The 26011-nt window shown below is 44.9% G+C and overlaps 6 protein-coding genes across 6 annotated transcripts; 3 read left to right on the plus strand and 3 right to left on the minus strand.

Moving 5' to 3' along the window:
- Positions 1-917: 917 nt before the first annotated feature.
- Positions 918-2389, plus strand: Bfra_000467 (putative rab proteins geranylgeranyltransferase component a protein; the record flags this gene model as incomplete). Its single annotated transcript, XM_037330913.1, has 2 exons — positions 918-1247; positions 1316-2389. 2 exons carry the CDS (start codon positions 918-920, stop codon positions 2387-2389), a joined length of 1404 nt encoding a protein of 467 aa, XP_037197246.1.
- A 1094-nt stretch (positions 2390-3483) lies between these two features.
- Positions 3484-5073, minus strand: Bfra_000468 (putative alpha mannosyltransferase protein; the record flags this gene model as incomplete). The annotated part of the gene is made up of 2 exons (XM_037330914.1): positions 3484-4448; positions 4497-5073. The coding sequence occupies 2 exons, from the start codon at positions 5071-5073 to the stop codon at positions 3484-3486; spliced, it is 1542 nt and encodes a 513-aa protein (XP_037197247.1).
- Positions 5074-6624: 1551 nt separating this feature from the next.
- Bfra_000469 (uncharacterized protein) lies at positions 6625-13823 on the minus strand (the record flags this gene model as incomplete). The annotated part of the gene is made up of 3 exons (XM_037330915.1): positions 6625-7979; positions 8037-13386; positions 13659-13823. 3 exons carry the CDS (start codon positions 13821-13823, stop codon positions 6625-6627), a joined length of 6870 nt encoding a protein of 2289 aa, XP_037197248.1.
- Positions 13824-16705: 2882 nt separating this feature from the next.
- Positions 16706-17922, plus strand: Bfra_000470 (putative zinc-binding oxidoreductase protein; the record flags this gene model as incomplete). Its single annotated transcript, XM_037330916.1, has 3 exons — positions 16706-16911; positions 16969-17192; positions 17262-17922. The coding sequence occupies exons 1-3, from the start codon at positions 16744-16746 to the stop codon at positions 17920-17922; spliced, it is 1053 nt and encodes a 350-aa protein (XP_037197249.1). The 5' UTR covers positions 16706-16743.
- A 673-nt stretch (positions 17923-18595) lies between these two features.
- Positions 18596-20797, minus strand: Bfra_000471 (putative c2h2 type zinc finger domain-containing protein; the record flags this gene model as incomplete). Its single annotated transcript, XM_037330917.1, has 2 exons — positions 18596-19560; positions 19612-20797. The coding sequence occupies 2 exons, from the start codon at positions 20795-20797 to the stop codon at positions 18596-18598; spliced, it is 2151 nt and encodes a 716-aa protein (XP_037197250.1).
- A 2850-nt stretch (positions 20798-23647) lies between these two features.
- On the plus strand, positions 23648-25515 carry Bfra_000472 (putative cation efflux family protein; the record flags this gene model as incomplete). Its single annotated transcript, XM_037330918.1, has 4 exons — positions 23648-24057; positions 24128-24721; positions 24816-25063; positions 25115-25515. 4 exons carry the CDS (start codon positions 23648-23650, stop codon positions 25513-25515), a joined length of 1653 nt encoding a protein of 550 aa, XP_037197251.1.
- Positions 25516-26011: the final 496 nt, after the last annotated feature.

Raw genomic sequence — 26011 nt, forward strand, 5'->3', positions numbered from 1 at the left:
ATAATTTATACCTATGCTCCAGGGAATCAGATCATGGGACGGGTATAGAAATATGTATGCATACCATGAAGATCAGTTGTTTAATCATGTATTTCCATTGGTTAGACAAGAAGTTTAATAGAAGTACCGGCATATTGCAAATCTCGCACGGTATTTGAGAACGATATCTTGAACGGATTCCCTTGTTTTTGTTTAGAATCCGATTTGCTGTGCTTATTTTATTACGATTGGAAAGTACGATGTATGACATTGGAGTCACCTAGCAATCACCAAGGGGCGTGTTTAGAACGGCTCGAACATGATCACATGATTCGGCTAGCCATTTCTGTCATATATCACTAAAATCACATTCGGCATGAGATAATAACACACCCTACAAATGGGGAAAACGTCAGATAATGGGAAACTAATAATAGTATAAGCACACCTACCTAAGATTTGAATACAAAGGTATCTCAGCTGCTGGATGAAATTGGGAGTCCTGTGTTACCTAAGTATGAGCAACTCCTCGCTGTCCTAGTCGACGTTCTAATTTCAAAGATGCATCTAGTTATGTTCCTTGAAGTAGATGGATACTCTCCGAGAACTAGTAGGATGAAGTATTCCGAGCCATTTTTTCTGTTTCCTTGCAGCCATTACTACGCATTTTGACCACCAACTTCCCCAAACGTCAACCCCTTGTGTCAAAGTTGAAATTGCCCTTATTCTCTCTTTCTCTACCATTGAACATACCAAGAGACGACCAAATTTCAACAGAATCCCCCATAGCTACACGTGATATGTCCACCGCTCGGAAGTGCTTCGGCAATCCAGCCGTCCGACCCATACCCCCGATAACACAGCGAGCGCCCAAGTACGAAAATCGATATTGACACCAATTCCCAAAATCATCCATTCTTGTGTCTGTCTATAAAAAGATGCTTTCCACGGGTACCATTCCCCAAAGTCTCAGCTCCATACACAACACCTTCGCAAACATAGTACCAGACCGCTCCCTCGGCATTCCCATATCTCTCTTTGCCGGCTTGGCAACTACTTCATTGATTTTCTTGACACTTCGCGATACTTGTGCACCTGCACATGTCACCAGAATTGCTCCGTCAGAATCAAAATCTGACGCAAAGACGAATTCTCATATAATTCCCAGTCCTTTAAAGACCCAAATTCCTACGTTGTCCCACGAAGAAATATCCACATTACCTTACCCGCCGGACATATTTCCCGGCGCCCGTGACGTACCCAGTCCCGTTCGTTAACTCCCAATCCGAAAATTCTCCCTCTTCCATGGCATCACACAGTCTAACGAATAGTACAGTATGGCAGCACACGAGCGTATGAATTTGGTCCGGTGACCGGCCCCAAAGTTCTCCTCATCCATGGGATATCCACTCCGTGTATTGCTCTCCACTCCCTCGCTACTACTCTCGCTACCACGCACGGATGCAGAGTTCTCCTTTTCGATCTTTTTGGAAGAGGATATTCGGATGGTGTAAGTGATTTGCCGCATGATGAGAGACTTCACACGACGCAGATTTTGCTTGTGCTCACTTCTTCTTCGCTATCTTGGGTTGGGGATGGGTTTCACATTCTTGGCTTCTCCCTGGGTGGCGGCATTGTGGTGGATTTCGCAGTAGCATTTCCAAAGATGGTGAAGGATGTAATTTTGTTGGCGCCAGCGGGTCTGATCAGAGAGGAACATTTTGGTTGGAAAGGAAAGACGATGAGGAAGTGGTGGTTTCCTGATGGACTATGGGGGTGGATTCTTAGGAGAAGAGTGAGAGGGGCATATGATACCGTGCCAAATTCTTCATCTTCTCCTCCTACTTCTCTCCAAATCTCTGATCCGCAATTTGATAATGAACAATATGAGAGCCAAGGACAAGTAGACTCGGAACTCACAGCCGCGGTTCCCGCTTCTTCTGCTGCAACGAACTCAGATACTAGATTACCATTTGATGATACACCTATATCATCTCTGCTACCGCATATAACCGTAGGACAAGTGATGCGATGGCAAACACAGCAGCATCAGGGATATGCAAATGCATTTGCGAGTTCAATCATGCATGCTTCGATATCCGGACGCAAGGAAACTTACAAGAAACTGTGGGGCTCAAGGAACAGAATCGAAGGCCAGGAGAAGAGTGAACGCAACGAGAGAGATAAAATTCTGGTCATAGTAGGAGAACATGATGATGTTATTGTGGCAGAAGAGTTAGAAGAAGACTTAAAGGTGGTGGTGGGAGAAAGGTTCGGAACGAGAGACGATGGGGGTGATATCTTTGATGAGAAAATTGCCTGGAAAGTTATCGAGAGCGCGGGTCATGAATTCCCAATCACGAGGGGAGAGGAGGTCGCAAGCTTGATTGGGGAATTCCTAGGTACATGAAGATGCGCGGGAAACAATAGAGTTTTTCGCACATGACGGTGTTAATCACAAGTCTTTCATATTATACATGACGGAATTGTTATACTGCCAGGAGCAAGCAAGTACAAGTTTGAATACTCTGCCCCACAGCGCTAGGAAATATTTAGACACCACAGATTTCCAAATCTCAAAGCTATAAAATTTACCAATCTCTTACTACCCTAGAAAGATCCAAAAACATCAATACTTCATCTTCGACTACACAACACCTAGACGTATCCATCCTTACAACCCCTTTCTTAGCGATTCATCCCTCGCAAAATGCGCAATCCACAAACGCCTTCTCAACCCACATATTATATTTGTACTAATCTCCAAGATATCTATCTCTATCACATTACATTCCAGCAAGATTCGATTCTTACCAAAGCCCAATGATTTTACGCGTAGCCATTCATTACTCGATGCAGGCGAATGATAAATCTAGCGATATTTTAAAAGGAGATGAATATCTTTTTCCCGTCGGAACTATTCAAGATGAACCAACACTACTGATTCTCACAGAACGAGAACACTCACGTACTTTTGAATGTTAGTCATTTATTCCACAGACCAAGATTGACAGACCAAGATTGACAGACCAAGATTGACCTTTGGATTGAATTCTCACTCTGATAGTTGGACTCAGATTGGGGGGCGGATAGATTCTTAATACGATGACGGCATCGATGTCCTTCACCACTGGCTGCGCTTGTAATTGTGGATTCTATGTCATATACTTGATATTGGGACAATTCTCACGCCAATCACAGAGGTGTTCTAGCTACATGTCGCGCAACCTACAAACAGGGACTCATGGAGACTTTTGTGGTGAAAGTATTCGTCTGTGTGAATTTCTCTCGTGCGGAGGTGTAGAACCTCTCTCATTCATTGTGATAGTCATAAACTAACGCCCAAAAGACGATTTTGAAAAAGAACTGACAGTAGAGTAGATAGCAAGACTTCAATGCATAACTAATAATTGCAGTCCACAAAGAACTTCCAGTTCTTGGTCTCTCGAAAGCTCGCACACCCTCTTTATCAAAGCTAGCTCCAGACCCGCACACACGCCCCAACTAAAACCCTTGCTGCCTATGCCACTTTTCTTCCCATCCCGGAAAATACGGACTCTCAGCCAACGTCTCCTCTTTCCAGACTTCCTCTCCCTCCTGCGGCACCACCAATCCCTTTTCCACCTGTTCCTTTGCCCACATCTCCATCGCCGGTATGACCACATGCTCTACATGCCAAGTCCCCTTATACTCCATCAAACTCTTCTTTCCCTCTTTCAGAATCTTGCACAGCAATGCTGGAACATATGGTTCATTCCTGAATTCCGTCACTGGCGTGAAGAGCGCCTTGAAATTAAACACTACGCCTCCACTCAATGGCAGTCGTCTTAAAGTCTGCCAATCCACTCTCAAATGGCATTCTTCGATGGTCAAATCTTCCTTCTGGATTTCTCTCAACTTCTCATGCGGGTGACCGGCTGGCATAAACAAAGGTGAGTCAATTTCAAGACCCCAGCTACCACGTTGAATCGGAGCATCGGCGGACATTTTGGTAAAGAAGCGATCCATACTAAACGACATTTTCTCTTTGTAATCTGGGATGGGTTTATGAATGGCATCGAGCTTCAATCCAATTTTAGTGGAAACGTTCCAGCCCAGCGAGCTGCAGATGACGCCGGCGCGGAAATAGTACATTCCGTCTTCATCATTTCTCATGACAATTGCGAAATCTTCGGGGACATTGTTGAGCAGGACATGAAGAGGATGCATGGATTTAATTTCAGTTGTAGTTTTGAGGAGCGCATTGTGAAATGTTCTTTTATCGTCCGAAAGGGAGAAGTATGCCGGGTAGCGTGCGCAATAGAATTGCAGACACATTTCCATAAGTTCTTTAGTGACAAGTTCGCTTCCTGGGAGGTAATCAAGAACCATTTTGCCGTATTGTTTGAATAGCCCTTGACGTTCGGCGATGCGGGAACAATATGTATTTTCGATCTCGAGCCACCAGTCAGGTTCCATTTTTTGAAAAGCTAAATCATGATTAGTATATTTTGAGTTAAATCTGGGGTTATAATTACACATGGTCTGATGGTATTGCCATCGCATAGGTCTGTATGGTCTTGGAAGCGCTTTTTCAGGGTTGAATCCTTCGTAGGGTTGCGGCAACGGGACTCCGGCTAAGATATCGTAAGGTGGGAAATCGCCCATAGCATTAACCTCTTGGGTAGAAAATCCCATAGGTGTATATTTTGGAGTTTCAAAGCCGAGCGTATAAGATTGAGTCATAGGTAGTTTGTTCTCTGCCATGTGTTCAATTGATGGATTATTCGAGGTCAAGATGGTGCCGAATCGTGGAGGAATGTAATTTGCAACATCTGGGAGCGTGGAACGTCTGGAGGGGGGCAATACATCGTAATAATTTGGAGCTTTGCTGATGGAGTTCAACGATCTGTCGGTAACTTTTTTGCTTGGAGACAACGAACGAGGTGGTGTTGCCGACGTAGATGCACGTCGATGTTTAATATGAAGTTTGTTGAATAGGGACTTGTGCCAATTTTGGGTATACATAAGTGTAATCACTGTGAGTAACAAACCTATTACACCAAGGCCAAGAGGCCATTGGTTGTATATCAAAGTGGTATCGATCGCGATCATCGTGTCACTTGCGCACCATCAATGAGTGCTAAGCTTTCCGTACTTTTGTGTGATGTTCTGTGAGGGGAACAACGTTGATGAATCTCGTTGTGTGTTTGGAATGTGTGATAGATACAAGTGTAGACAATAGTGTTTGAGTGAGATGGAGATGGTATAAGAGGATACTTGATAGATAGGTTGTCAACACATCAGGTATGCAGCTGTAAACGGATAATAAATGCGATAAAATCAGGCTATATCATCTCGCAAGAAAGCTCTCGATGAATAGAAAACGAGATAGCGACTCTGGAAAGAAGTATACTTTGAAATCTAATATCAAAAATTACACCGAGCGCCGAAGATGAGAATCTGCGTCAAATATAAACACAAGCATTTTCTTGAAATACCTTTGATACCCCCAAAACATATAAGCTTCGACCATGGACAAAGCCATCTCGATTAGGGAAAGGAAATCGTGATAGATGAAGGAAGCATCAAGATCAGATTGTAATCCTCGATCCAAGTGGACGAGATAAAAAGAAGTGGTGTGCAGCCTTCTCCACTCACTTCTGTTCCCCTCAATACTATACACGAACTACGTACAGACGTACTATACAGGGAAACGTCATATCGTGGTATCTGATACCCAAGCACCCAACTCTGATATGGCTCAAGGAAATGTCCTAGTGACCCTCTCAAACGATAAGACTCCTTATCTACTGGCTCTACATTTAGCCATACAACAGCCACGAGTAACCGACATTAGTCGTTCATAACCACTCATAAACTCTGTGTTCCAGCATTTTAGCAGGATAAAATAGCCTAGCTTGGTTAAGCGTACATTGGCAACTCCGACATGCCGTGCAACTTGGCCCCACCATAGACTCCCGATTACTATATTCAGCGAATTGTTCCCTTTGACTTGATTTTGGCAGGTGCTTTGCTTGTACAGTACTCGGGATACAAAAGAAAGAAGTCTCGTATCGTATCAATCGTACCTATCTATCGTATCACATCAGGTGATGTATTGACATGACAGCATAGACTTCAGATACAATGAGTATGAGAATGAAACATGATTTCTACTCTTCAATCAAAATCATGATGCTCGAACTAGTATACATCGGAGTTGGAGGGTCGTAATTTGGAGGTTGGCTATTTGCTATTGTTCTGTGAGTATTGGATAGAAAACTTTGAAAGGTGTGATGCCTCGGATTGGTAGAGCATTTAAAGATATCTTATTGGTGGTGATTTGTTGAACTTGACGTGTACAATACTTTGCTGCGTACAGTATAACATATTAAAAAAACATAGTAAGGGTATACAATATAAGAGAACGACGAGACCGTCTCTGCCACCATCAGTGTTTTGTAGTCCAACACCTGATGAATCCCCTGATATTCAAATCTTTCCAAAACCTCTTCGCTCGCTCGCTATAATAACAAGAAAACAAAACATGAGAATAACATTAAAATACATACGCTCATACTACCCAGTTCCCATAATCAGAATAACACAGTAGGTCGTATATTCGTATCTCATTCCGTAATAAAATCATTCCATTCCATTTCATTAAAACCCACCAAATTTCTTCCAACGACCGAAGAGGCCGCCAGAAGCACTCGGCGCGCGGGACGTCTCGAAACCGGAGTCTCTCTGACTTTCTCGTAAAGGATCTTCTTGACTGCCTTCTGAGCTTCTTGTAGGCTTCTCTGTCTCCTTCTCCTTTTCGCGTCTTTTCTCATCTTTTCTTCGTCGTCTATCATCATCATTTCCCATTGGCCTTGTCTTTCTCATTCGTTTTCTCTCAGCCTCTCCACCAACTGTATCATCAACAGGGGATGCTTCACCGGTGGGGAAGTTGGGTGGAGGGGGTGCATCTGCATTCTCTCTCACCCAAGAATCTGTACCACTATGAGGCCAAGCTGGAGTCTTGGGCTTCGAACGACTGTAGACTGGGCCATCTGCAGGAAGAAATTCCGGCTCTGGAGCAGGTGCAGACTTGCGACTCGATTTTCGAGGATCTGATGATTTTACCCGTTCTCTATGTCTTCTTCGACGTGCCTCATTATCGTCGGGATCCTTGTGACTGCGTCGACGTGTGGAGCGCAATGGATCTTCACCTCGTGGCTCACCATCTGCTTGGAAAGCCTCTTTCTCTTCTTTTCTGGCTCTTCGGCGTTCAGCACGTTCGGCCTCTTTTGCCTCTTTTGCCTCTCGCTCCTCTTCGACCCGACGTTCAGCAGCTTCAGCAGCTTCAAGAGCACGTCGTTTTTCTCGTTTAGCAGCCTGTCTTTCGTCTTCCTCCTCCCTTCTTTGGCGCTCTCTTCTTGACTCCCCCTTTGCTGCTCGTGCATCGCGTTCAGCGCGTTCAGCTTTCCTCGCGAGGCGAGCTGCTATTTTTGCCTCCTGGTCTTCCTCGGAAATGGCACCTGTCATAGTGACATCAATCTCGGGACCTACATCTCTTGAAGATCGTCTATTCTTTCGTTCGTCCCGTCTGTATGCACGGTTCTCATCTTCAGCTTGGGCCGTACTACGACGTTTAAGGTCTGGACGATCCTTTTCTTTATCTTTTTTCCCAAAAACGCCACCAAACATACCACCCAGTCCAGATTTGCGAGCACTCGAATCAGTTCGTTTGAGTCCAGGTGTACCTGGGATTTCAGAAGGACCTCCTTGTTCTTCCATATCAAGATCGTTTAGTTGTCTTCTTTGTTGATATGCTCTAGCACTGGCACTCCAGTCTGTGGTAGGCATGGTCTTCCTTCGAATTGGTATATCCGTGGGTGGCGGAGGCATAGGCACAGGTGGAAGCGCTTGCCCATCAAACATTGAGTCATCAGTCACCTTTGATTTCCCTTTTCTATCGCGACTAGACCTGTGACGAATAGGATCTGCCACGTCATCATCTACCACGTCATCATCTTCATAATTGAAGTTAGCATAAGTAATAATTATGATACCCTAATGGGTTTACGTACCACGTGATGGCCTGGTCTTTTCCGACTTGCTTCTTGAAAGCTTGCCAGGGACACCGATACCAAACATTTTTGCAGCCTTTGCGGACATCGGAGGAGGCTCACGAGAATCATCGGGAATTGGAGTTGCATAGCTGGAGCTATCCATGTTGACAGATTGTCGGCGTGAGCTTGTCCTACTCACACTTGGCCGCCTTTCAGGCTTTGAATTAGACCTCGATAGTGGAGTAGCAGGTCCAAACATATTTGAAATTCCCCTAGAAACTGGTGGTCTGTTATCTCCCTTGGAGGATTTATCTGCTTTGTCCGAAGATGAGTCTTTTGGTGAAGAAGTCTTGTCTTCTCTAGTAGATGATCTTCTAGATTTAGAGTGCCGAGGGTCAGATTCCCTGGTAGATCTTCTTTCCTCTCTAGCGATTTGAGGCTCATCGGATCTACGTTCACGGTCTCTGGATGACTTTTTCTCCCTTTCTTCCTTGCGAGGCTCTGCTCCCCACGCTCCCCAAGAAGATCCATCGCGAACAACTCGAGGTCGTTCTTTCTTAGATTTATGATCCGAGTCTTGTTCCGGTTCCAGTTCTACTTCAGGAGGTGGTGTCGGTGGTTCAATGGGTACAGGAGGTGCTCTAGAAGATTCCTTGCTCTTACTAGATTTGTTCCTATTTTTCTTTTGGATTGGCATCTCGACAATATCAATAATTTCGTCACCGTTTGCAAAATCCGGGAATGCACCAGGAAGAATTTCCGGATCTTCTAACCTTTCCTTGTCCCTTCTCGAAGATCTTGATTTTCTCTTTTCTTCCTTGGTCGGCGCGGGCGGCGCAGCAGGTGGGGGTGGAGAAGGTGCTGGGAAATATTCATCTATTTCTTCTTCAGATTCATGAAGCTCTTCAGGGGGTTTGTTCGCTTCAAATGCTCTTAACCTATCAGCGATAGTACCTCCAACTGGTTTCTTTAATAAGCTTGATTTTATTGATGGTGGTGGCCATTTGGTTGTCGTGTCCTTGTTCTTGGATGAGGTTTCTGGGCACGTCGCTTTGTCAGCAATCGCAATCTCGTCTGATCCCGTGCCCCAAGCCATAAGATCCTTGGTGGATGCCTCGGCAAGATTAGTCTTACCAAATTCACTACTATCCTTTTTTGGTGACGGCTTCTCTATCACTGGTGATTTTTTAGGAGCTCCCCAAAAGCTAAAAGCTTGAGATGCTGGCTTTGTGGTTGTTGTGCGATTACCTAAAGCTAGAATTTCATCTATTTCTTCTTGAGTTGGTTCTAGGTCTTCATCTGGCTCTGGTGTCGGAGCTTTGGTTGGTATGGGCGGCGATGGCGGCGGTGGTGGTGTTGGAGGGAGAGGTTCCGGCTCTTTGCTGTGTTTAGACTTCTTACCCTTACCTGATTTTGATTCTTTTCTAAGCCGCCTAGAAGCTTCGGCCTCCTCTCTGAGAGCTTTCCTCTCCGCTTCTTGATTGACACGCTCCATTTCTTCTCTAGCGGCTTCTTCTTCCTGTCTGATAATTCGTTCTTCCTCCTCTCTTGCTCTTTCTTCCTCCTCTCTTGCTCTTTTCTCCTCGGCTTCCTGAGCAGCTTCTTCTTCGGCCTCTTTTGCGGCTTGTTCTTTTTCAGCTTCCAGCTTTGCTAATCGATCGGCTTCTCTCTGTTGTCTCTTTGTCAATTTGACTTTCGGTTTGGCTGCTTCAGCCTCTTCTGCTAATCTTATGGCTTCAATCCTAGCTTGCTCTTCGGCTTCCAAAGCCTCGGCCTCGACTCTCGCTTGCTCTTCAGCTTCGACTCGTTCTTGCTCTTCAGCTTCGATTCGTTCTTGCTCCTCGGCTTCGAGTCTTTCTTGCTCTTCAGCTTTCAATCTATCTGCCTCTTCTTGCTCTTCTTTCAATTTCCTTTCAGCCTCCTCCTTTTCAGCCTTCCTTCTAGCTTTCTCTGTCGCCTTGTCAGCTTCTTTTTGTTCCTTCTTGTTGAGTTTGACAGGCGGGGATTCTTTCTCCTTGGATTTTGATTTCTTTGATGAAGATCCAAAGCCCCACAAGTTATCTGTTTCAGGTTCTGCTGGGGGTGTTGGGGCTGGAGGTGGAGCTTCAATCTCAAGGGCACTCTTTTTCTTGCTCTTTTTCTCACTCTTTTTATCTGGTTTACTACCTGAGGCAAGACCCCAGATTGAACTCCAATCGTTTTTGGGAGGCTCTGGTTCGGATTCGGATTCGGATTCTTCGGCCTTCGCTTTCTCTTCTGCTTCAACCCTTTCTCGCTCTTCCGCTTCGAGTCTTTCTTGCTCAAGTCTCTCTTGCTCAAGTCTCTCTTGCTCAAGTCTTTCTTTCTCCTCAGCTTCCAATCTAGCTGCCTCCTCTTCCTCTTCTATTAATTTCCGTTCAGCTTCTTCTTTTTCAGCTTTCCTTCTAGCTTTATCCGCATCCCTCTGTTCTTTTTTGGTGAGTTTGACTGCTGGTTTAGATGAAACCGGACTGAAAAAGTCATCGAATTTAGAATCCTTGAATGATTCAGCTTTGGGAGGTTCTTCAATAAGGTTATTTTTCTTCCTCTTGTCCTTCGAAGAAGAGCCCCATCCCATGAAATCATCAACAGCTGGTGGGGCGTCTGGTACCGGTGGAGGCGACATGGGCTCTTCAAACTCATCAACAGGGAGTAGAGATTCTTCTTTGCTCTTGGTGTTTTGCCCCCAATTCATCCAGTCGTCATCATTATTTGCAGGTTCTATGGCTTCATAAATCGGCTTACTCTCAAGCTCGGGCGAAGGTTCCTTGTTTCTACTCCCCTTCTTTTTGTCCCTCTTGGAAGTAGAATTATACCCCCAGCTAAAATTGTCCGTAACAGCTGGAGGTGGGTCAGGAGCCGGTGCAGGTATAGGTTCCTCATAGTCATTAATGGTTCTGGGTTCCTCAGTGCCCTTCTTGATCTTCTTCTTATCTTTGTCCTTGCTAGAGATCCTGTCCTTCTCTTTGCTCGAGGTTTTATCTTTCTTTTTGCTCGAGGTAAGAGCACTCCAAATACCTACAGATTCAACAGATTTCGGGGCCGGTTCGGGTTCTGGATCTTGGAATTCTTCTTCCAGTGGCTCCTCATCTTTCTCTTTGTTATCAAATCCCCAATCAAAGCCACCAATCGCTGGAGCTGTTGGCAAATTTTCCTCCTTGGATTTCATTTTCTTGTCCTTTGTAGAACTGCTAAGTCCCCACGAGTCCCATGCTTGAGTTTCTTCTGCAGGTTCATCTTGTTCTGATTCTGGTTCGGGTTCAGGCGGCGGCGGTGTTGGTGCCTTCACAACTTCCGATTCCATAACAGCGTGCTTACCTTTCCTCTTCTTTTCTTTCTTGGTTGACTTGGCTCCCCTGCCTGATTCGGGTTGCGGTGGTTCGATTGCCGGTTCCGGTTCCGGTACGGGTTCGGGTTCGGGTTCGGGCTCTGGTGTAGGTTCTCTTTCGGGCTCTGGGGGAGGAAGCGGCTCTTCTGCAATTCTCTTCTTCTTTTTCTGTTCCTTTTTACTAAGTCCCCATCCTCCCCAGCCACCCTCTTCTTCTTTTTCTTCTTCTTTGTTGTCCTCAATTACAGGTTCGGGCTCCGGTGGTTCAATGACTGGCGGTGATTTTTCTACTCTTGGCAGTTCGTCAATAATTGCATTCTTCCCCTTTTTTTTCTTACCCGATTTAGTATTGCCCCAAGCAGAAATTGACTCTTCCTCTTTCGCCCATTCGCGAACAGGATCGGGCTCTAGGTCTTTTTCGGGCTCGGGTATAGGATCCGGTGGAGGTGACTCTTCTGGTTTTGATGTTTCAGCAAGTATTCCCTTTTTTTTTTTGATCTTCTTGGATGTTGTTCCAAATTTCGAGGCTTCTTCCACAAGGGCAGGCTCAGGAGGAGGAGTAGCTGATTTCTCTTCTACAGGAGGTCCTACGAGAGGCTCCACAACAGGCTCGACTACGGCTTCCATTTTGGGGGGTTCGTTGATTTTAGGGGTTTCATTGGCTGATTTACCTTTCATCTTTTTGCTTGTAGCACCCCAAGCACCCCAAGCAGCATCGTCCGAAGCAGGAATATTGATGGGTTTCGGAGGTTCCACTTTGGGTTCTTCTTTTGGGGCCACTTCAAACTTATCTATCGCTGAAGCTACGGTGCCTCTACTTTTCTTCTTCCTCTCTTCTCTCTTAGAAACGCCAATATTAAACCCAAGGTCTTCTTCTGGTATAGGTTCGGGTTTCTGTTCAGGCTTTGGCTCGGGCTTTTTTTCGATTTTCCGGGAATCTGTTAAGCTGCGTTTAGTTTCCTCCTGGTCAAGGGCACCGAATGTAAATCCCAGGCCTTGATTTTCGGGCTTACCGCGTTCATTACTCCAAGGATTGTTGGCATCCTCGGTGGCCTTGTTCACTGGAGATGGTGTCCTTGCGCTGGTTGCGCTTCCAATGCCCCATTTAGACACTCCAGTAATCCAACTACTACCCCAACCACCTAGAACACCAGGTAATTTTGGGCTTGCAGTACTTCCACCAGAGTCTAGATTTAGGTCGGGCTTTGGCTTATCATCCAATTTAATGTCGTCAAAAGTTTCGGCAATCTTTATCTCGGGAGCGGGAGGGGGCGGAGGTGGAAGAGGCTCTGGTTCCGGCTCGGCATTTTTTCCCCTTTTCTTCTTCTTCTCCTTCTTAGCCGTTATAGTGTAGCTGTCCGGTATGTTTTCAGTGGCCCGCTCAGCAACCTTTTTCGTTTCCTCTCTCTCCTGCTCTCTCCTCTCTTCTTCTTTTTTCTCCTCTTCCATCCTCTCCGCCTCTAACCTCTCCTCTTCTTTTCTCTCTTCCTCTTTCCTTTCCTCCTCTTTCCTTTCCTCCTCTCTCCTCTCCTCCTCTCTCCTTTCCTCTTCTCTTCTCTCTTCCTCCTTTTTGTCATGCCCCCCATTGCCAGAACCACTCCCATTAGCTCCAGCATCGCCATTATTACCATCATCATCATTTTTCTTCATGCCATCATCTCCATCGTCATCCTTGGGTTTGTATACTGGCGCATTATTCTTAGCATTTGCCTTCTTACCCTTCTTCCCAGCCACCTTAAATCCATCTTGGAAGTTGAAATCGACAGAGGGGTTTAATCTAGGATCCTCAAATGGTAATGGTTCACGTATTTTTTCTCGCGAGGTTATAGGGGTAGCGGGATGTGTGATATAGTATTGCAACTGCGATTTGGCGAGTGAAGTAGTGTCGTGTAGGTCTACTATATTCTCTTTGTCGCCCTGTGCAGACCTACAACATTGCCACCTTGGTAGTAAGCTTGCGGTTCTCAATCTTTCGTTTATTCCCCTGCGAGAACTGGCTTGTGTCGGATGGAGGTTCTCGTCCTGTAAACGATGTTAGAAATCTATGTCGAAAATACCAAAATAACCCAAGCACAAAAGTCGCTACTTTGTAATTTGATGTCTTGCAAATAAACGGAAATCGAATAGTTCCCACGTGGGCTGCTTGGACTTCAATATATGCAGTGGGCTTGGGCTATTTCCAATCCCGTCCATGGTGCTCGCAACCATTGTATAAATTCACCAGTTGCACTGCGCCAGCCTGGTCTAGTCGCAGACGTAGGATTGAAACCATATAGAAATTGTTGAATGCATACCAATCCCGAATGCCATATATCTTTCTGTGTTTGCGACGCCTCCCAAGCCTTTGCAATGAATCTCAGCCTTATGCGAATATCCCCCTCATCCCATCCAATCGTCCAAGGAAAGGTCGTATTCAATCCACAATCGCTTCCGTACGACAAAACCTCAACCGCTGCCATTGTGGATATTCAAACTTTGGTTATGGCAGGAAGATGTCAAATTCATCGAAACTGGGTGGTTCTCGGCATGAGCGCAATCTGAAGGGGGGCTGGCAAAGTGGGATCCGCTTCGAATGCGTGGCAGAAGGGCAAGAGAGATCTCGGAAAAGGAAGAAAAGCAAATTGAATAAGGCTGAGAGGGTATAAGCACAATTCAACAGTATTGTGAGGTGAGAGTTAATGTGTAGTTAGTAGATCAGGTCAAAGAGGGTATGATATGGTATGGTATGTAGGGTATGTAGGGTATGAGAACTTCGGACGTGGTCACACGTTGAATATTGCCCTGGTCGTTTGTATCCTGCGTTAATTCTGAGACATTCAATCAGGTATCTGCGCTGAGAGTGATGATCCCCCCCCAAAGAAACCCTTATCAAGACCCCTATCCGTGCCACTTCAATGTGCCTAGATGTAAAACATTCGACGTTTATATATGTTCATCTGAAAAAGTAAATCACTCTCGAGGTTCAGGAGTTTCCAAAGAATAGATCAAAAGATGGATTCAGACCGATAAAAGGATGTTTACATTGACCAACGACACTTCATGGAACAAGATTCTCGCATTGGATGACACTAATAGAGCCATGTACAGTTATAGTTATGCATTGTGCAAGTACGCCTTCACACACCTGCAGTCGTCGAATGGGACAAGAAAAACACACGATGACTGGCAAAGTTTCCACTTTTTACTTGTGCTTCGTAGAGGTTGCGGGTACAAGCAGGAGCGGACAGGTAACTAATAGGCCCAAGTTAAATCGGTAGGGCAGGTAGATCTGTGGCAAGCGTGCTGTGTGTGGGTATTGGATAATGATTGGTATGACTTGGGAAAATTCATATGTGAGGTAAAGGTAGGAGAGTGGTACAGCATGAATTTTGACATTGCTTTCTAAATGATTATATTTCTATCAAAGATACATAATTACTTACTTTACACTGAGCGTGGACGAGGGTCACTTCCATATGTATCGATCGTTGTTGTCAATTGTCTTGTCGGTCGTACCATTCCAGGCTCACTCTTCATTAGTTCTGGCCCTGGGCACCTTTTCCCCATCCCCATCTCATTCTTCTCCACTGTTGGAGTCTCTTCTACATATTTGCGAATAATACCTACAGTAAGGAAGTGTATTTTGCCACACCGCTTCTTGACTTGAAGTACGAAGAATTGGTATTGAGAGAATGAATGGAAGTGCGACCACACACAGGCACATACGCGGTATCCTTCCTTCGCAGTCCTCCTTCGCATTGGGTGGCTGAGGGAGGGTGAAGAAAGCATAGATGAAAAGCGACGAAAAGCCACCAAAAGGAAGAGCTGATTGAAAGTAGAAAGGATATGAAGATTTTCATCAAATTACATTGTACAATTGGCTTCATGCATAAGGGGATGTTACTAGGTATTTCTCTTTTCCAGCCATGGGTTTGGTTGGCTGGTGACACTGCACATTTCGAAATTGGGTAGAGGTGGCAACCAGGAATGTGATGTATCGTGGGAAAACAACACTCTGATTCGTGTAAAGGATATGCAAAGTAGAACAAACCGCGGGTACCGACGTGCCTTTGATATCTTCTTTGGTCCGAGTCATCATACGTCGGTACGCGATTGAGGCTGTATTTGTGTATAGAGGGGATATCTATCTAGTAATCAGAAGGGTTTATATCTTTAATTCATATTCATGATGCAAACCACAAAACTGCAAACAATCCATCCGATGCATCGAGTAAGGTCCATTCCCGAGTCCAGGTTGAGCTCGAGACATGTGGGTAGAGAAGCAAACAGAGACAAACGGGGCAATCGAAGCAATCGAGGCAACCCAAAATTCACAACGAGTCCTCACATCTATCCGGCCATTTTGACTGCCGTCACCTTGTCAGTCGCACCCACAAGAAATTGGGTATGATGTTCAAAGGTTCTCTTGAACACATGATGAATCTACCAGGTAAGGAGATAAATCACCATCCACACCGTCACTCCAGTAAGTCTACTTTGGGTGGGTTAGCCGGCAGTCATTCATCCCAATCTCATGGATTTCAATTTCAGCCTGAAGTAACATGAAGTCATCGTGTTGGACTTTGATTTTGATATATACCGCGTTTATCTTCGTATATTTCATGTTTTTGAAATGGAAAGTCCATACTATTTTATAACACTTTTCCTTCTCTGATTTTCTTGAGAATAACCGAAAGCTTAAAGAGTCCACAAATTTCGGGTCAACAATCCCTCCGTTCTTCTAGAAGCACTTTGACACTTCTTGTACGACTTGTAAAAACCACAGAGAACTGCCACACAAATCTACAGAGATCATATCGCCGCACAGGAGTGGAGTCTTTCGGACTTCAATTCCACTGATTGATAATTCAAAGTTCTTTCAGACCAGGCATTGCGGAGGACGTTTTTATCCGCAGAAGATGCTAGATGTCTCTTCTGTGTTTCACTCCAGGCCTTGCAAATTCGATTTTTACGCAAAATGAAAGCTGGATGCCAGTGCCGAGGTTCACCGGCCGTAACCACGTTGTTTACTAAAATTTTACCTTCTCATTGACTACGTAGTCATGTACATCGAAGACAACCCTGGCTAGAGAGGGGCAAAGTGATATCAGAGCAAAAAGTTCCAGCCAAACAAACTTCCCCCCGCGCCGATTCCCATCTTCAACTTGTCCATAATAAAAATCTAATTAAGTTTTTTGTCTCCACTCTATGAGCTCAAGCTCCGTTCCTAGATTATGATTATTATCAATCATGCTTTGAAGACTACCGGTCGTGTGTACTTCAAAAGAAGTCCTAATCCCCTCTAGATTCCTTCCAAAATATCAATTGAACATTTCCATATCAAATATACCCCGTTCACCATATAAAAACGTACTTTCCATCAATATATCAGATTCCAAAATGTCATCAAATACCGCAGTCGTCGTTCAGAAGCCTGGAGAGGCCAAGGCAGTGGAGGCCTCAATCCCAAAACTCAGAGATGATTACATCTTGATCAAGACCAAGGCTGTGGCTTTGAACCCAACTGACTGGAAACACGTCGAATGGCTTACCAGCAACGGAGCTAGAGTAAGTCCCCGCCCCTCCTATATCCTTACCAACCCATGCTGATAGCTCTCTCTACAGGTTGGATGTGACTACGCAGGTGTTGTCGAAGAGGTCGGAAGTGCAGTTACCAAGGACTTCAAGAAGGGCGATCGCGTATGCGGTTTCTGCCACGGAGGAAACGAGGTCAATCACGATGATGGAGCTTTCGCAAACATCATCACTGCAAAGGGTGATAACCAAATCAAGATCCCAGACAACCTCAGCTTCGAAGAAGCCGCTACCCTCGGTGTCGGAATCACAACGTAAGTCCTCCAGACACTTCCAATCTTCCCCAATCCACCCCTCCATCCATCTAACATACTTCTTCCCAGCGTCGGCCAAGGTCTCTACCAATCCCTCCAACTTCCCCTCCCCACCTCCCCCGCCTCGACCAAATTCCCCGTCCTCATCTACGGCGGCTCCACCGCCACCGGCGCCCTCGCCATCCAATACGCCAAACTCTCCGGCCTCACCGTCGTCACCACCGCCTCCCCCCGCAACTTCGCCTACCTCGAAAGCCTCGGCGCCGACAAAGTCTTCGACTACAACTCCCCCACCTGCTCCCAAGACATCAAAGACTTCACCAACGACAGCATCAAACACGCCTTCGACTGCATGTCCGAAGGATCCAGCACCCAGATCACCGTCTCAGCCATGTCCTCCTCCGGCGGCGTCTACAGCACTCTCCTCCCCGTCGCCACCGAAGAAGTCCACAAGTACAACACCAAGGTCGAAAACAAATCTACCCTCGGCTACACCTGTCTCGGCGAGAAATTCACCTTTGGCGCTACCGAAATCCCCGCCAAGCCCGAGGACTTCGAGTTCGCAAAGACTTTCTGGGAGATGTCCCGGGGACTTTTGGCCGATGGAAAGATCAAGGTTCACAAGGTGACTCTGAACAAGTTTGGAGAGGGTTTCGAGGGGATTCTAAACGGAATGCAAGCGATGAAGGAGGGTAAGGTTAGTGGTGAGAAGTTGGTCTATACTTTGTAAAATCAGGGAATTCGGATGTACAACGCTGTAAATAAAAGGATGGAGTAATATAGTTGTTAGCTCGCTTAAAGAAAGCTGAGCATATTTACATTATGGAAAGTTGGATATGCTTAATGAATACCATATCCTTTATTATGCAATCTTCCTCCGTTGACTCAATCCCTTCATAGGTTTGTACGAATATGTAACGATATTATCATGACTTTTTAACGTCTCCTTTGCCCCGCCCTGGCCCAATAGATGTTGTTTCGTCATGCAAATCCCTATAACACTTTCATTCAAATTCCTTTCAAATACATTGCATAAATTCATACACCAAAAAAAATTCATGTAATATATATCAATCAATCATCATGCATAAATTTAACAGTATATCATTTCTAGATTCGTTCCCTGGAATCCTCACAGAATCGAATCAACTATCTGAACCATCTCAACCATCTCAAAATCAAAGAAAAACTCCACCAAGATAACCTAGGAAGCGACTGCCGCTCTACGCAGAAGCCATAACATAAAACCCAAGAAAAACAGAATTCGTGGTATCTAAAGCGCCAAAAGAAAGAAACCTCATCAATACCTAAAAGTCCCCACCCCCTCTAGAATTTGACAGCCGTGAAGAAACGAAAGGGAATCAATGCGTATATGCATGGCGCTGACTACCATTACAAAGAGACTATCGACCACTCATATCGCTTGAGTAGCCAGTGTTATATGCGTCCGTCATTCGAGGTTGAGGGTAACCATGTTGTGGACCGGGGCCACTAGAAAGGTATCCTCCATCGTCACCCTCGTCATAATACTCAGAGCCGCTGGCATCGAAACTGCTTCTACCGCTATGATCATCATCGATATTGTTGTCACCTTGAGGAATCTCTGGCCAGCTTAAGTTGGCAAGCGCAGGGTATTGTGCGAGAAGTGCAGCAGGTAAGCCGTAATTTCCACTCGAATCGACAGCGAAGCCATTAGCATCTTGACCCATAGGTCGCTGTTGCATATGCATGTTTTGCATGTTTTGCTCTTGCCACAATCTTTGTCTCTCGAGAGCCTCTTCATCTAACAGAGGTTTTATACAGATTCTGCCAGCCTCAGATCTAAAATGACGGCCCAATGCATCAGCTCTAGCAAAGCGGCGACCACATCCCCATTGGCCGTGTTGCTTCAGCTCGCCTTTACAAACGAATTTTTTCTCTCCAGAGTGAAGACCCTCGTGACGCTTTCGGTCATGTTGACGTGCAAAAGCTTTGCCACAAACCGTGCAAACAAAAGGTCGCTCATCAGTATGTGTACGCAAATGGGAGCGGAGATTGTAGGCTCTTGTAAAACGCTTTGGACAAAGGGTACATTGAAATGTTGCCGGGTGTTTTTGAACTCGCTTTGCACTGCCATTGTCGGATGATACTGCTTGGTAATCAGGATCTGCAAGACCAAGAATATAATCTCGATTTGGTAATGACGACGTAGACTGTCGACGTCGGCCAGGCGAAGTTGCCCCAGATCGATCGTTTGGCGATAATGAGCGCGATGCCGATGAATCATGACCTAATGGAGACAAAGAACTTCTCATTAAAGGAGAGGCGTTTGAAGGACTATGAGGACGCGGGCTATTATATGGGTCGGAGACGGCTCTCCTACGACGACCTGAAAGAATTAGCTATAATCACGTGTAGGTAGTATCCATATACAACTTACCTCGGTCAGGTGGAGTTAATGCGTCTTGGTCAAGAGCTGATCTGGGAGGATCGAAACTGTTCTGTCTTGATGCCGGGGCAAATTCAACGTTTATCTCAGGGGGCACCATCTGCTGCGCCTGGCCCATATCTAGAGAACTGCTGTGTTGCATTTGTGGAAACGATTCTTGGCCTTGATTGTAAATGTTCTGAGAGGGAAAACCATTGTTCGCGTTTAGCATGAATGCATTTTGTTGATCCATGTTTGGTGTTTGTTGAGGTCCGAGTCTAGGTGAGATTGCAGGACTATGAGCAGGGCTAATTCCGGCGTGAGGACTTGGATCGGTCAGAGAGAAGGTGCCGATTGCAAGAACGTCCTGATAGATTGAATCTTGAGGGTGTTGCATCGGTGAGTGCTGTTGATCTATTCCTTCAAAGCTGTCGTGGTGACCTAGATTAGGGGAGTGGGCGGCGGAAGAGATATCAGAGTATTCGGACGGAGTTCTGCGATGACCTGTGAATTGCGAGGGCATCATACTCCAGTCACCAGGATTACGGACTAAAGGGAAAGCTGCACTCTCTGGGCCAAGTGATGCGTTTCGTGAATGGCCTGGTGATGGTTGAAAGGGACCTTGATTAAAAGAAGGAGATTGGTGGGCAGAAGCTGGTGATCGGTTATCAGGTTGCAACAAGCTTGGTGGTGTTGGTGTATGCGCTGGGGGTGACATGTTCAATTCTGCAGGATTGATGGATGGATTTCCAGATTGAGGCGCAAGCTCATTCATGAAATAGGACTGGTCAAATTGCTCGTTTTGTCCACTATTGGGATACAATGAGAAGTCTCCGTCAAAATTGGCACTTAAAAGCTCTTGGGTAAAACTTCGCTGCGGGGGAGCAAATGATGATTGATCTTCTTGTTCAAATTGAGAATAGTCCTGTGTTTGGCTTGGTGCAAAATTGGCATCACCGAGTCCACTCTGAGTAAATTGTGGAGTTGGATTCAAAAATTCGTTGTTATCAACATAAGTAGGGAGTGTTGTGTTTTGGGTATTAAAGTTATTCTGAAACTGTTGGTGGTTGTTGATACTCGAAGGATCCAAAGCAATGCCTAATCCGTTCATACCATCTTGGAAGGCATGTGGAGAAGGAGAATGATTTCTTATATGTTGGTGACCTCCAGATGGAGATCTTCCACGTTGTGAATCCATGTTGAAAGTTTGTTTGCTCCTTCTAAAAATATCAAAATACTGCGAGGTTGTCGAGTATAGCAGTGAGCCTTACAGGCACGGTGGCAGTGCAAGTCAATGAGGCTTAGCAGCGGATATCCAACCAGAGCGCAAGCAGTTATTGGCTGAATTGATTGAACTTCCAAAATAACTATGAAACTTTGTTGGATTCCTGTGTAGGTAAGAGAGCTATGCGAACATGCAGTTCTTTGTTCGAGCTTATGGTCGTTGCTTTTAGAGCTTTGGAGGGGAAATCCCGCTGAAATCAAAGGCGAAATGAGGTAATCTCGATAATGGGATTGCGATTGCGCTTTCCACCTGTGCCGCAGACTACTATCGAGACTATTGGTACAAGCCGAAAGAAATGCTTTTCGAAGATGCGGGCCCCTGATGTAGAATTTCCTTTCGAATCGAGTATTGTAATTCAAGAATAAGCGCCAACAGAATATTGGATGTTGTTTCCAAACTTGGTCGCGGTAGGAGATCTTTTCACGCCTAAAGTCGAGTCGTTCGCGATGGAGTGGGGGGTTATTGAATCTGCGTTTGTGAGCCGCTCCTTCATCTGGGACCACATATATGTGTTAGCAAACTTATTCAATCATATTTAAGGGCAGAAAGCTGCGATAATAATGGTCTGTTCAAGTATTGGTGAATATGGTTGAGCGCATGGCTGGAAACCAAATGAGTTTGCCTGCTGGCTCGAGTCTATTTCGACTTCACGGCCCAAAGATAGACCTAAAACACTGTACCAACCAACAACAAACAAGAGATAATATCGACTTACATGAGAATGGTAAGATATCAAAGATTTCTGCCTCTCTCAACTTTGGTAAGATAACCTTATTCACCCTGAGCGTGTCTGTATGAGGGTCGCAAGTTGTTGATTTTGTTTAATACATTTGATGACATTGAAATGCTTATCGTTTCGGGGGACAGTCCAGTTCTACAATCGCTTAGAGCCTTACCGCAAACCTCCGTGTATGTACGAGTGTGTGTGTAGGCAGTTCTAGTGGAAGGACAGAACCAACTCATGAAATGATTTTGGTTTGATGTTGCTTCACATATATACTACTTTACTTATGGAGTAGGTACTTGCATCTAAAAGACACAATACACCATTTTCTATTATTGCAAATCTTACAACTGTGTGAAATTGTGAATGAGTAAGATTTGGAGGAAAAGAAAGCCATGTAACTCTGCATTCACAGGGACCGCCAGTATCTGGATTCATTCAGAGAGCTTGGTATAGTGGTAGTGGCAGTGGCAGTGGTGGTAGTAGTGGTAGTGGTGGTAGGTAAGATAAGATTTTCATTTCAAATTTTATACATTCAGATGATTCTATTCAAATCAAAATTAAGATCTGACATCTTACCAAGGTTTACCCTATGAGCTTCTTTCTCTGGAAGAGAGTCAAACCTTGAAGCAAAAATTAAAAATTAAACATGCTCTTACATTTCCATTTTCATTTATCCCAAACCCACCCAACCAACGGCCCCCTCCCGCTCGTTGACAATGCTTGTGATTTGCCTTATAGTTACAGAGGACGCAAATCATCATGGCCAAAGCTTTAGTCCTCGCACAGAAACACGCTTTTTGTCAAACATGTCACATGTGAATAGGAGGAGATGTGAAGTGCTAGAAATCATGGGCTTCATAATTTGGGGGGAATCGTACGGACAGTTTGTTTATTTGTTCAGCTGTGAGTGCATATTGCACACATATCATTTCTGCTTGGATTGCTTCAACGGTCGACAGGTACCTTTTCTTTCGTGAATGAATGTAAGGTACAAGGAACAATTGCTACCTACCCATCGAATCTAATTGGTACGCCCGCATCCATAGCATCCATCGCGTCCAACTGTTGGGCCGTAATTGTGTCGTTGATGAACTTCCTACTCCGTACTCGCTCGTATTCCAATTACCATTCCATTACCATTACCTCAACATCCTTTTCGCCAAGATATCAATAGCTACATAAATACATTTGGTCATTCTCGTGTGGAAATGTGGATAGAACTAAACCCGTCTTTTGTGTCATTCAATGTCAAAACGAAGGCTACTGGCCCTCTCGAAGACAGTCAATATTGATTAGTCTGGCTAAGGTATGGTATGAGGCTATGGCAGATGTATTTATATGTATCTGCAACAAGAAACCTAAATATCAACAAACCAAACTGCTAGACGGGAGTGACAGGCAACTCTTCAAAATGTAGCTGAAAAAAAGTGCTCCACCAACATGCAGCTTGCTTCTCATGAACCAACCCTCTTCTCATCAATTGACTCATGATGAGCTGTTTGGACAGAGTATCTGAAAACGTGCTAGCTAACACATATCCTGTGTTCTGTTTCTGAATCACCATGAAACTTTTGATGGTGTCATCACGTCTGCAACAAATGCTCTTAGTGAGAATTGGTCTTGCAGTAGAAAAGTGGATATTTTCCGAAGACTTAACTCTACTCTGTATATGTAGAATGAAATCGCAAACACCCATGATAAATTGGTAAGAATATATATCCTCAAAATACTTTTCTCAAAGAGTAGGTAATGCAAGACTCTAAGCTCAGCCATCAAGTTTTATAGCTAGATACTGCATATCATCATTTCTTTGCTCAGAATGTTGGGATGAGGCTTTCGGCAACCATGTTTCTGCAGCATCAAGAAGATGGCCCCGTCGCTTGGCAGTTTTGGCAGTTTCTTTGCCATGTAGGTTCTTTTGTAGATTCTTTGCGATTCATTGATCCGAGCATGTTTGATCACCACATCTTACAAACAAACTTAACTTCTCAATGTGACTATAAACTCATGACCCCTCTATACTTATCATCGACATAATGACGGACGATAACACCCCATACTCTTCGAGCGCGCCAAAGCAAATTGGCAAGATTGGACGGTACCAAGGACCCTCCGGCTGGCTATCACTCAGTACAGAAAGCACAAGCCCTATGGCAACACATGGGCAAGGCACCTTGACTAAACTGATCAAGAATCAATCGAACGGATCTTTGGTAAACATGCGGCGGCAGTCTGGATCAATCTTGGGTAGAGACTCGTTGGATGACGAAGAGCGTCCGCGCAGTGTATTCGACGACCGCGATGATTTCAGTGAAAGACGGTTGAGTGCTGTGCTCAATGGACCACAGATGCGCAGTCAACGCCTTATCGGCAATAGCAATCCTCGATATAAATGGGAGAGATATTGGAAAACTGAGGAAGAATTAAAAGGCATGAAGAAGCCGATGTACGTCACTCCAATTGTTACTCAAGCACAAACGTCCAGCCTCATGACCAAAAACTGATAAGTCTCACAGACGCCAGTATTACGAACGAACCAATTCTCTCATCCAACAATATATCTACATTGATCGGTTACTCGATTCTTCAATTCCTCATGATCTCCTCAACGAATACGAACACAATGCATGCAGTGGACGATTTGAAGTGCCCACGACGATATCAGAAGAGCCGCGTACACCCCCAGAATCAGATACTCCCACCAGTAATGGCAATGGCACCGGATCTGTCCCGAAGAGAATCAAGCGGACACCCCGAGAGATCTACAAGGTCACGGAGGAGACGCCCCTTCTTCTCTCCGAGGAAGACAGCGAGTACGATGGACCAAAGCCCGAAATTCCCGGCATGGAGGACGACAGTGTGGAGAGTGGTGATAGGATTGTGCAGATTGCGATTTATATCAATCTAGTAGCCAATACAGTTCTTCTAGCTGGTAAAATTGCCGTCATTGTGTTGACAAGCTCTCTTTCGGTTCTTGCTAGTCTTGTCGATGCGGCATTGGATTTCCTCAGCACAGCCATCGTTTTTACGACTACCAAAATGATCGAACGTCAAGATCAATATTCGTATCCTGTTGGCCGTCGGCGCCTTGAGCCAATTGGTGTTCTTGTGTAAGACAGTCCTCTCCTACGCATCGCTTCCGCTTGCACTAGAGTTGATATAATTTCATCTTTTCGATCAAAGGCTAACCTAATGGCGATATAGCTTCAGTGTCATCATGGTTACGTCTTTCATTCAAGTGGCATTAGAGTGTTTCAATCGACTCTCTTCAGACGATCGTGTAATTATCGAGCTTACTTTGCCAGCTATTGTTATCATGTCTTCAACAGTCTTCATCAAGGCCCTTTGTTGGCTATGGTGTCGTCTTATCAAGAACTCTAGTGTCCAAGCACTTGCCCAAGATGCCATGACCGACGTGATCTTTAACATTTTCAGTATCATTTTCCCCCTCGGTAAGTCCACTGACATCTTTCCTACTCCTTCATAATCTAATAAGCATACAGTCGGCTTCTACGCTAAACTATGGTGGCTCGACGCTCTCGGAGGTCTTCTCCTTTCCCTCTTCGTCATCATAAACTGGGCTGGTACATCCGCCGGTCACATACGCAATCTCACTGGTGCTGCTGCCACCGCCGACGAACGCAATGTTCTTCTCTACCTCACCATGCGTTTTGCACGCACCATCAAGCAAATCCAAGGTTTGCAAGCATATCACGCCGGCGATAAACTAAACGTCGAAGTCGATATTGTGCTGGATGAAAGTATGAGTCTCCGTGATAGTCACGATTTGGGTGAATCGCTACAGTATGTATTGGAGTCAGTTCCAACGGTTGACAGAGCATTTGTTCATCAAGATTACGCGGGCTGGAATTTACCAACGCATATGCAGCAGCAGGGTGAATGAATAAACAAAGCAAGATGGGGCGGTTGAAACTCCTTTGGCGTTATTTTTGAGATGGCTATGGATATGATGCCGATAGACTTTTCTGATTCCTGGATGATATCACAAGGGAGTTTACTTGCGGTGTGGCAACCTGTGTTATAGATCATCTTTTTGTACAAATTATTCTCAATTCGATAAAGCAGATACCATACGATATAATAGTAAACATCATCTCTATCCGACATGAATTATATTAGGATTGGATGTTAAGCACAGCGTGTAAACTCACTATGGGAACGATTCAAGCGAATGATTTCCAATCCCCCTTTTTGTATTCATCAGTATGTATGTATGTATGTATGTATGTGAGTAGATTATGTATGATATTGTAATTCTATTATTAGCATATAGGTATAGAGGTACATAGATAATCTAGATATTCAGAAGATATAAGAGTTTATATAGAATTCGAATTCGAATTAGAATCAGAATCAGAATTATAGTATTAGTTTTAGAT

Source organism: Botrytis fragariae (genome assembly GCF_013461495.1).
Source record: "Botrytis fragariae strain BVB16 chromosome Unknown tig00000001, whole genome shotgun sequence".
In the NCBI taxonomy this organism is placed as follows: Eukaryota; Fungi; Ascomycota; class Leotiomycetes; order Helotiales; family Sclerotiniaceae; genus Botrytis; species Botrytis fragariae.